General features: G+C 39.9%; 1 protein-coding gene across 5 annotated transcripts in view; it reads left to right on the top strand.

Moving 5' to 3' along the window:
• Window positions 1-12,032, top strand: part of Nt5dc1 (5'-nucleotidase domain containing 1) — a 110,762-nt gene that overhangs the window by 79,343 nt on the left and 19,387 nt on the right. For all 5 annotated transcript variants that reach the window (XM_085842772.1, XM_085842771.1, XM_085842770.1 and 2 more), the window contains one exon: window positions 10,831-11,005. In XM_085842772.1, the coding sequence (XP_085698898.1) occupies window positions 10,831-11,005 (175 nt within the window). The remainder of the gene's footprint in view (window positions 1-10,830; window positions 11,006-12,032) is intronic.

The raw sequence follows: 12,032 nt of genomic DNA, 5'->3' as shown, positions 1-12,032 counted from the left end.
TTTTTGATAACTTTAGTTTGAAATTCGATTTTATTTTATATTAGAATGGCTACTCCAGCTTGTTTCTTGGGACCATTTGCTTGGAAATTGTTTTCCTGCCTTTACTCTGAGTTAGTGTCTGTCTTTGTCACTGAGGTGGGTTTCCTATATGCAGCAAAATGTTGGGACCTGTTTTTGTGATCAGTCTCTTAGTCTATGTCTTTTTATTGCGGAATTGAGTCCATTGATATTAAGAGATATTAAGGAAAATACTTTGTTGTTTCCTGTTATTTTGTTGTGAGAGTTGGAATTGTGTTCATGTGGCTATCTTCTTTTAGGTTTGTTGAAACATTACTTTCTTGCTTTTTCTAGAGCATACTTTCCTTTCTTGTGTTGGAGTTTTCCCTTTATTATCCTTTGAAGGACTGAATTTGTGGAAAGATATGTGTAAATTTGGTTTTGTCATAGAATACCTTGGTTTCTCCATCTATGGTACTTGAGAGTTTTGCTGGGTATAGTAGTCTGGGCTTGCATTTGTGCTCTCTTGGGGTCTATATGACCTCTGCCCAGGATCTTCGGGCTTTCATAGTCTCTGGGGTGAAGCCAGGTGTAATTCTGATAAGTCTGCCTTTATATGTTACTTGATCTTTTTCCCTTACTGCTTTTAATATTCTTTCTTTGTTTTGTGCATTTGCTATTTTGATTATTATGTGACAGGAGGAATTTCTTTTCTGATCCAAACTATTTTGAGTTCTGTAGGCTTCTTGTATGTTCATTGGCATCTATTTCTTTAGGTTGGGGAAGATTTCTTCTATAATTTTGTTGAAGATATTTACTGACCCTTTAAGTTGGAAATATTCCTTTCATCTATACCTATTATCCTTCTCATTGTGCCCTAGATTTCCTGGATATTTTGGGTTAGGATCTTTTTGTATTCCACATTTTCTTGTTGTTTCAAGAAACATTGTCAAGATTGTTGTGTCAATGTTTTCTATGGTATCTTCTGCACCTGAGATTCTCTCTTTTTTTTTAATTTTTAATATTTTTATTACATATTTTCCTCAGTTACATTTCCAATGCTATCCCAAAAGTCCCCCATAGTGCCCCCCACTTCCCTACCCACCCATTCCCATTCTTTTGGCCCTGGCATTCCCCTATATTGGGGCGTATAAAGTTTGCAAGTCCAATGGCCCTCTCTTTCCAATGATGGCCGACTAGGCCATCTTTCGATACATATGCAGCTAGAGACAAGAGCTCTGGGGTTGTGGTTAGTACATCATGTTGTTCTGACAATAGGGTTGCAGATCCCTTTAGCTCCTTGGGTACTTTCTCTAGCTTCTGCATAAGGAGCCCTGTGATACATCCAATAGCTGACTGTGAACATCCACTCCTGTGTTTGCTAGGCCCCGGCATCGTCTCACAAGAGACAGCTATATTTGGGTCCTTTCAGCAAAATCTTGCTAGTGTATGCAATGGTGTCAGCGTTTAGAAGCTGCTTATGGGAAGGATCCCTGGATACGGCAGTCTCTAAATGGTCCATCCTTTCATCACAGCTACGAACTTTGTCTCTGTAACTCCTTCCCTGGGTGTTTTGTTCCCAATTCTAAGAAGGGGCACAGTGTCCACACTTTGGTCTTCATTCTTCTTGAGTTTCATGCGTTTAGTAAATTGTATCTTATATCTTGGGTATCCTAAGTTTGGGGCTAATATCCACTTATCAGTGAATACATATTGTGTGAGTTCTTTTGTGATTGTGTTACTTCACTCAAGATGATGCCCTCCAGGTCCATCCATTTGGCTATGAATTTCATAAATTCATTCTTTTTAATAGCTGAGTAGTACTCCATTGTGTAAATGTACCATAATTTCTGTATCCATTCCTCTGTTGAGGGACATCTGGGTTCTTTCCAGCTTCTGGCTATTATAAATAGGGCTGCTATGAACATAGTGGAGCATGTGTCCTTTTTACCGGTTGGGACATCTTCTGGATATATGCCCAGGAGAGGTATTGCTGGATCCTCCGGTAGTACTATGTCCAATTTTCTGAGGAACCGCCAGACTGATTTCCAGAGTGGTTGTACAAGCTTGCAATCCCACCAACAATGGAGGAGTGTTCCTCTTTCTCCACATCCTCGCCAGCATCTGCTGTCACCTGAATTTTTGATCTTAGCCATTCTGACTGGTGTGAGGTGGAATCTCAGGGTTGTTTTGAGTTGCATTTCCCTGATGATTAAGGATGTTGAACATTTTTTCAGGTGCTTCTCTGCCATTCGGTATTCCTCAGGTGAGAATTCTTTGTTCAGTTCTGAGCCCCATTTTTTAATGGGGTTATTTGACTTTCTGGAGTCCACCTTCTTGAGTTCTTTATATATATTGGATATTAGTCCCTTATCTGATTTAGGATAGGTGAAGATCCTTTCCCAATCTGTTGGTGGTTTTTTTGTCTTATTGATGGTGTCTTTAGCCTTGCAGAAGCTTTGTAGTTTCATGAGGTCCCACTTGTCAATTCTCGATCTTACAGCACAAGCCATTACTGTTCTATTCAAGAATTTTTCCCCTGTGCCCATATCTTCAAGGCTTTTCCCCACTTTCTCCTCTATAAGTTTCAGTGTCTCTGGTTTTATATGAAGTTCCTTGATCCACTTAGACTTGACCTTAGTACAAGGAGATAGGAATGGATCGATTCGCATTCTTCTACATGTTAACAACCAGTTGTGCCAGCACCATTTGTTGAAAATGCTGTCTTTCTTCCACTGGATGGTTTTAGCTCCCTTGTCGAAGATCAAGTGACCGTAAGTGTGTGGGTTCATTTCTGGGTCTTCAATTCTATTCCATTGGTCTATTTGTCTGTCACTATACCAGTACCATGCAGTTTTTATCACAATTGCTCTGTAGTAAAGCTTTAGGTCCGGCATGGTGATTCCACCAGAGGTTCTTTTATCCTTGAGAAGAGTTTTTGCTATCCTAGGTTTTTTGTTATTCCAGATGAATTTGCAGATTGCACTTTCTAATTCGTTGAAGAATTGAGTTGGAATTTTGATGGGGATTGCATTGAATCTGTAGCTTGCTTCTGGCAAGATAGCCATTTTTACAATGTTGATCCTGCCAATCCATGAGCATGGGAGATCTTTCCATCTTCTGAGATCTTCTATAATTTCTTTCTTCAGAGACTTGAAGTTTTTATTATACAGATCTTTCACTTCCTTAGTTAGAGTCACGCCAAGATATTTTATATTATTTGTGACTATTGAGAAGGGTGTTGTTTCCCTAATTTCTTTCTCAGCCTGTTTATTCTTTGTGTAGAGAAAGGCCATTGATTTGTTTGAGTTAATTTTATATCCAGCTACTTCACTGAAGCTGTTTATCAGGCTTAGGAGTTCTCTGGTGGAATTTTTAGGGTCACTTATATATACTATCATATCATCTGCAAAAAGTGATATTTTGACTTCATCTTTTCCAATTTGTATCCCTTTGATCTCCTTTTGTTGTCGAATTGCTCTGGCTAAGACTTCAAGTACAATGTTGAATAGGTATGGAGAAAGTGGACAGCCTTGTCTAGTCCCTGATTTTAGAGGGATTGCTTCAAGCTTCTCACCATTTACTTTGATGTTGGCTACTGGTTTGCGAGATTCTCTCTTCTATCTCTTGTGCTCTGTTTGTTATGCTTGCATCTATGAGTCCTGACTTCTTTCCTAGGTTTTCTATTTTCAAAGTTGTCTCCCTTTGTGATTTCTTTATTGTTTCTACTTCCATTTTTACATCCTGGATGGTTTTGTTCAATTCTTTCACCTGTTTGGATGTGTTCTTCTGTATTTTTTGAGGGAGTTATTTATGTCCTACTTATAGTCTTCCATCATCATCATGAGAAGTGACTTTAGATCCATATCTTGCTTCTGGTGTGATGGTGTATTCTTGCTATGTAGGGAGAGTTGGGTTCTGATAATGCCAAGTAACCTTGCTTTCTGTTGCTTTTGGTTTTATGCTTGCCTCCCGCCATCTGATTATCTTAAGTGCTCCCTGCCCTCTATATATCTGATTGAGTGTGTCATTCCTGTAATCCCAGTTTAGTCAGAACTTCTCAGAGTCCAGCTTTCTTTGTGATTCTGTGATTCTCGGATCCTGTGATTCTAATATTCTGGATGTGTCAGCGTTCTTGGCAGTCAAGCTTCCTCTGAGTCCCTGAGATCCTGGTGTGACCAAGCTCCTGGGATCCTGGGATCCTAAGATCCTGGGCGTTTTAGAATGCCTGGAAGTGGTACCTCCTCTGGGGACCTTGGGGCTATCCGCTGAGTTCTAAACCAAGGTAGACTAGTGCTGACTGGAAGTAACCCGAGCCACTGATCAGGTGGGGTTCCTGTGTCTGTGCTCCAGCTGTTCCCAGGCACCCTGGTTCTGTTGGAACAGATGTTGTGTTCCAGTCACCAGTGATCCTAAGGTCCTGGGTATGCTGGGGTGCCTGTGGAGTGAGTAGTCCTCTGGAGACCATGGGACTGCCCACTGAGTTCAGGTCCAAGGGTGTTTGTTGTTTGTTTGTTTTTCTTTTTTCTTAACTCCTGAGCTTACATTGTCTTACTGTAGCTCTTGCTATTCCTTTATTACCAAAAACACTAAGTGAACCTGTAAATATGTCACCAACAGAAGAAAATAAAGTGTATCAGAATTCTAAAGGCAGCAGCAAAAGCAGAATTAGAATTATCTTTTCTAAATTCCATAGATGTTTGAGAAAGTGGCAGAGTGACATGACTACTTCTGAACCATAGAATACAGCATTAAAAAGGTGAGGGCAGAGACAATTGTACCCAATATTCTATACATGAAGACATTCTATACATGAAGGCATGTATACATGCCTTCTATACATGAAGGCATATATACTACCTGTAGAAAAGCAGTTTATCATAAAACAATGTCATTATATCAGGTTATAAATACTGAGACCAGTTAACTTATTAATAAGAAAATACATTTGAGAAGCCATTGAAGATGCTCAAGAGGAGTAGGTAAAGTCCAGTCAGATAGTAGTTGGCTACTCCCATAACTTTTGTGCCACCATTGCACTAGCATATCTTGCAGGCAGGTCAGCATTATAGACTGCAGAGTTTGAAGCTGGGCTAGTGTTTACCTTTCTCCTACAGTACTGTGCATAGTACTGCGTGTGCACATTCACTGAAATATACAAAGCATAATAAACATGTGACAGTTTGTATATTCTTGGGCCAGGGAGTGGCACCATTTGGAGGTGTGACCTGGTTGGAGTAGGTGTGTCACTGTGGATGTGGGCTTAAGACCCTCACCCTAGTTGCCTGGAAGTCAGTCTTCCACTCCCAGCCTTTGGATGAAGACTTAGAACTCTCAGCTCTGCCTGTGCCATGCCTGCCTGGATGCTGCCATACTCCTACCTTGATGATAATGGACTGAACCTCTGAACCTGTAAGCCAGCCCCAATTAAATGTTGTTTTTATAAGACTTGCCTTGGTCATGGTGTCTGTTCACAGAAATAAAACCCTAACTAAGACAAAACAGCAGTTAATATGTGCAAGTTTCCTTTATCGTGAACAGAGGTATACTTTAGCCAGTAAAGATACTTTAAAACTAAGATGCCCTCAATTGCAGAAAAAAATTTTGAATGTGAATATTTAGAGCAGTTTTTCTTAACCTAATGTCAACTTATAAATACTTGAAGATCTTCAAAACATACCCATATTGTGGCCCAGCCTAGCTGTGTCAGATCTTCAGGGTGAGGCATAAGTATGTGAATTATATTACAGAGATATAAATAAAGTATTGTTAAAAGTATATTTCAGGCTGGGCAGTAGTGGTGCACACCTTTAATCCCAGCACTTGGGAGGCAGAGGCAGGCGGATTTCTGAGTTTGAGGCCAGCTTGGTCTACAGAGTGAGTTCCATGACAGTCAGGGCTACAACAGAGAAACCCTGAAAAAACAAAAAAACAAAACAACAAAAAAAGTATATTTCATGTTTTTCATTATATTGTTTACTTCACTTTTGGGGTCCTTTTTTATTTTATGTAGCATACTAATTTTTCTCATTCATCTATATGTGTTTACTGAACAATGAGTCATTAGAGCAGCCCAAACTACAGAGAGACTGTATAATATCCTTTGCTCTATATAAAATACACAAAAGAAATTTGCCTCTTTCATTCTCCAGTAAATATCTCTGTCTTTCATAGTCAAGTGGGTTTTTTTTCCAGAAAATAATTCCTTGGATCATCTCCACAGCGTATATATTTTAACAACCCACAGGTAAAGTATTTAGCGTTTTACCAACATACTGGTAGAGTTGGTAACTTTAATGTCCTCAGTTTTGTTCTGCAATGGCAGCAGCAACAGACCTTAGTTGGAGACTGGTGGTGGAGGTGTTGGCATCCCAGCATCCCCAGGCCCCTTCACAGCTTTGCCAGCTCTTCCCCCTTCACAGGAACAATGGTGATAGCTGAGTGGTGTTTGTTGACCAGGGCTGTTAGCATTACTGATGTGGCACACGTGTCTCTTGAGCTAAAGCAGTTTCTTTTTTTTTTTTTTTTTTTTTTTTTTTTGAAGTTTTACCTCTACAGGAGCCATGTTTAATGACATGAACAAGAAAGCAGACCAAGCAGTTTCAGTATTAAGTTGTACCACTTTTCTCTGACCACGAGAGGTCTCCCAACCCTTCCAATCCCAGCAGGCCACTTCTCCACAGCAGACTGTTCCAGCATTCCACCCTGGCAGTTTTTTCCAGAATGCTATAGCAACCAGGTTTTTAACATAAGAGAGCTAAACTTTTATTCTTTCAAGTCAGCTTTTTGAAATTTTACCTTTCATTCCATTTGCACACAGAAAAGACCAGCTAAGAGGGGTGGTGGGGAAGTCTGGGAAATGAATTCCATAAAATGGCAGTAAAGTAGAATTCCTTCAGCATGGAAGTGAAAATACAGATTTCTCTGCAAGGTCAGAGCAAACAAGATTGTTGTTTTCTACCTCAGATCTGAATTTCCTGTCTTATCCAGTTACTGTTAGCCTGTTGGTGTCATATTAAGTGTAATTTTATAAGGATGAGTACAGGCCAGAAGTTTAGATACAAATGACATTGACAGCACATAGCAAATATAGACATTGTCTGTTATGCACAGTTCGGCAGCATGCTACAAGTCATGTTATTACTTTGAATATAAAGACATAATGTTCTTGTATTTTCTTCTATACTAAATATATATATATGTTTCATGCCTTCAAAGTTTAGTCTCTTGGGGGAAATAATCGAACAGAAAACTTACAATTCTGTAATTGTCCTTTAGTAAGAATATGTTTGGAGGACAGTAGAGAGGGTTAGGCAAATACAGGCTTCTGTCACTGATGCTAACAATCTGAGTTCATCCCTGGGACTCACAGCTATAGAAGGAGAGTGCTCCCCTGTGTGGTCCTCTGACCTCCACTTGTGTGCCATGATAAGGGTGAAGACACACACACACACACACACATACACACAAAATAAACTAGTGTAAAAATTTTTAAATCTGGCCGGGCGTGGTGGCGCACGCCTTTAATCCCAGCACTCGGGAGGCAGAGGCAGGCGGATTTCTGAGTTCGAGGCCAGCCTGGTCTGCAAAGTGAGTGCCAGGACAGCCAGGGCTACACAGAGAAACCCTGTCTCGAAAAAACCAAAAAAAAAAAAAAAAAAAAAAAATTTTAAATCTGAATAATGTAGTTTAAGGGGTCTAGGAAGATAGCTTGGTAAATCCTAGTCTTGCAAACATTATGAACTGGGTTCAGCCCCCACACCCCACAGCTTAAACCCTACACACCGTGGTACTGAAAAGGTAGAGACAAGTGGGTCCCAGGGACTCACTGGCCACCAGTTTAGTCTACTTATAAGTCTCCAGGCCAGTGAATGTTGCTGAAAAATATATCTTCTGGCTTCCATATCCACATAGGCGTGCACACACACACACACCAGTTAAGGTTGCAAGGTGTGTCAGTCCATGATCTTTTGTTGCACATACAACTTGGAATTTACCATTGACACATGTTTAAACAGTGTTCTTTTTTTAGTTTGTCCCATTCAATGGCGTTTGAAAGGGTAACTCCAATACTGATGATCTTCCCTGATTAACTTGCCTTCTTGGGTTAGACCTACTAAAAGTTAGTAATAAAGTTTCCCTAGATGATGAATTTAAATTGTGCTATTTAAATGTATATGCTTTTTCTATCCCTTGTAAATGTTAACACTAATTTTAGTAGCAATCTGCGTGTTGATCGCTAGAGGGCAGTAGGCACACATAGCCCAGGAAAAATATTTTCTGAACACAGAGAATATTGTAAATGTTTTTGGCATGATGCATAATAAATCTTTGTTTTCCAGCTGTAACGTTTATTTGTTACAAAAGTTCATGCCACTCTTGCATGTAAAAGCTTCTCTGAAATTACTTCAGTACTTGAGGCCAATACTTGCTCTTGGCCATTTGCATTTGACGTTTTCTCTTAACAACCTTGTATTATTTACAGAATCTTCTCTTCATTGAAGAACAGAAAATATATTTTAATTTTAAAGTTCATTGAGTAGCTTCTGAAATATTAGTGACCCAGAAGACTGCACACATGTCATTGAGGGACCAAATACAAAGAGAACTATGCTAAAAAACAAAACAAAACAAAACAAAACCTTTGCCTTCACACTTGATGTTCCGATATCTAATTGGTTTCTCAATACAGCATATTCTGTCTTGTGCAGTGTTCTAGTGTGGTTGCAATGTTCTTGTGGTGTATTGTTTTCTGTATCAAGATGCTTAATGCTGCTCATAATAGGTATTCTTACTGTATAGTCTACTACTAAAATGAATTTATTTCACAAGAAAATTTCATCTAGAGGTTTATTAACTAAATGGATTGTCCTGAGACCCACTGATGTTATCAGGAGTCCAGGTGTCCCTCATATTTCTCTTCTCAACCCTTGATTTGTTCTTTGTGCGGAAGGTACCAGCTACAAATATAAGTAAAGTTTGTTGTCATGGCAAAGTTGAACAGAGCAACTTAACCCTGTTTTCAGTGGTTTCCAGGGTCCCTGTCTCATACCCTGCTTTCTTCAGCCCTTAGGGGCCACATGTAGTTCTCTGCATCTGTCTGATAAATGGAGGAAATTATCAGTGTGTGGACAGAGAGACCAGGATTCTACTGGGTATCCAAGGTCCCTGAAAGGAGAATGAAACTTGACGTGTATTGTAGTATTCTCCAGCAAAGAAGAAGAAGCAAATGGACATGGGCAGGCAGGAAGCAGTATTTGCTACTGTTTCAGGCTTCGTTTTTATTTGCGTCACATAGAGACTCTTCTGACATATTACCCTGATAGTCTTTAAAATGTAGCCTTCATAGTCTTTTTCAAAGATTTATTTATTATTATAAATAAGTACACTGTTGCTGCCTTCAGACACGTCAGAAGAGGGCATCAGATCTCATCACAGGTCGTTATGAGCCACCATGTGGTTGCCGATATTTGAACTCCGGACCTTCCGAAGAGCAGTCACTGCTCTTCCCCACTGAGCCATCTCTCTAGCCCCAGCCTTCATAGTCTTAAAATGAAACTTTTTTTTTCCCTGCTGTTTCATGTGCATCATTGGACAGAGTTTCAGGGATAGCCCGTATCTACAAAACCTCTTAATTTGTCTTTGCACTGTTCTTCTCCTGGCATTAAAGAAGCTAAGAATTTAGCGTTCCTTCTGTGATTATCAGTACCACTGTGCTTAGAGAACAGTCTTTCTAAAATGTGCTGCAAAACCGGTAGCCTTTCAACAAGATCTGCAGTTGCCTGATGCTGTGAGAGCCAGGTCCAGTAGCCCTCCCTGAGTGCCTTCGTCTTCTCTGGTAGCTTTGCTCTGGCACCTCTCAGTAGCTGTCACCTAGCTATATAGGTCTGTATTTCATCTGACGTTCACTACTGTGCCTCTGAAGGACACAGTTGGCTGATTAGCTGCTTCATGACAAAGATGGGCTACTGTTGCATATCTGAATGTTTGATTCTTATCTGTTGTCAGTAAGTATTTGTTAGGTATTTATTAATCAGCTTACTTCAAATAATGTTTCCTCTGTTTTTGACATGCTGATGATAGTACACTATATTATTTTAATAGCATATCAATTCTTGTGAAAAGTATGATCAATTGTCATGACATTTTAAAAGTAAACAACAAATAATATTTGCTAGAGACTTATATTTATTTTCCATTATGCGTGTGCAGTGTGTCTGTGTGGGGTAGCTGCCCCTTAGTGACAGTGCTAAGAGCAGACGACGCTGGGCCTCTGGGCTGGAATTGCAGGCAGTTTCCAAGCTGCCTAAGGGGAACACGCGTCTTCCATGAGAACAATACTACTCTGAACAGCTCTGTAGTCCTAGAAATACTGTTTTCAAAATAAGGTTTATAAAAATGTTAAAAGTATGTTTAAAGTGTTTAGACCAGGTGTGGTGGTTCATGCCTTTAATCCCAGCACTGAAAGGCAGAGAGACAAGCAGTTCTAGCCAGTCTGGTTTATATAGTGAGTTCCATAACAGCTAGGACCCTGCCTTTTTTTTTTTTTTTTTTTTTTCGAGACAGGGTTTCTCTGTGTAGCCCTGGCTGTCCTGGAACTCACTCTGTAGACCAGGCTGGCCTCGAACTCAGAAATCCGCCTGCCTCTGCCTCCCGAGTGCTGGGATTAAAGACGTGCTAGATTGTTTGAACCTAATCTTTACGCCTTTTGTTTTTCTTTGAAAGCTTTGCTTTCAAAGTTTAGCTTTGAAGACATGTACTTGTCTGAGATTAAACTCAGTTTTAAAACATTTTTATTAAAGATATTGCCTTTTTATGTTTTTAATTTTTCAGAAAATTGTGGATTCTTCTTCCCGGAAATAAAAAGAAATCTAGGCAAATATGTGCACCGTTGTCCTGAGTCTGTAAGAAAGTGGCTTCGACAGCTGAAGGATGCTGGGAAAATTACTATGTTGATAACTAGTTCTCACAGTGATTACTGTAAACTTCTTGGCAGTTACATCCTTGGGTAAGTGAGGAGCCATTCTTCATGGATGTCACTGTTCGGTGTTAGGTAATCACTGAGGACTAACGGAGAATATAGTCCCTGACAGATTGTAGGGTGCAGCCCTGTATCCATTTCAATGCAAATGTGTGCCCTGTGCCATTTAGCAAACCCAGAGGTGGGATTAATATAAAATCAAGGCAGTAGATTTTGAAAGGAGATAGACATCTTCAGGCCCTTCTTTACAACTTCCTGTGTGCCCTGGGCTATAGTTTATAACTTCTTTAAAGCCTTACTTTCATTCTCTTAGAACTAGGACAACAATTCCTTGTGACAATGAGGGAATGTTTAAATAAATAGTGCAGAGTACATGGTAGTTATACATAGTGTGCAGAATAGTGTGAGCTTTAATGATTGTTAAACTTATGTCATTCTTGGAAATACCAGGGAAGGCCCATAGTCAAAGCAGGAGTCCAAAGAGGGTTCTTAGATTTCTTCTAAAATTTCAAATCTCAGCAGACACAATTGCCTGAGTGTGCACCTGGCTGTAGCTCCTCAGCTTACCTCCATTAACAATCTTTAGCCCTAGGATCTCTATGTTCTTTAGCATGTGTGCTGGTTTAGTTTGTTCTGTAGCATACTTACCTGGGAATGGATTTTCTGCTTTCTAAAATATACATAGGCAGTTATCCTTAAAGTGAATGAAGGCCAGTCCAGTGTCCAGCCACCTGGGGAGAGCACCTCTCCTGAGACATTTGCACTCCTGGTGTAGAACTTTGCATCGGAACATACAGGGCTTTCAGTTCCCACCAGGATAACCAAAATCCTGCTTCTACTCTTGAGTTCTAGTCTTTGAGCTTTTCATTTACTAACACATTCTGGACCACTGTTCCTCTGGGGTCATGATGAGGCCTAGGGAGACTTTCATCAGATAGTCCTTAGCACATAGTACACACTGATATTGTCATCTAAAAATAGTTACAGGACTATACTAATTTTCAAAATAAAGTACCTTCCTCATATTTTGAACACTGACAATTGTCACTTGGAT

Source organism: Mus caroli, unplaced genomic scaffold (assembly GCF_978045245.1).
Source record: "Mus caroli unplaced genomic scaffold, Mus_caroli_1 scaffold_9, whole genome shotgun sequence".
Classification (NCBI taxonomy): Eukaryota; Metazoa; Chordata; class Mammalia; order Rodentia; family Muridae; genus Mus; species Mus caroli.
Note: the sequence above shows the minus strand (reverse complement) of the source record. Positions and strands in the feature narration are given on the sequence as shown.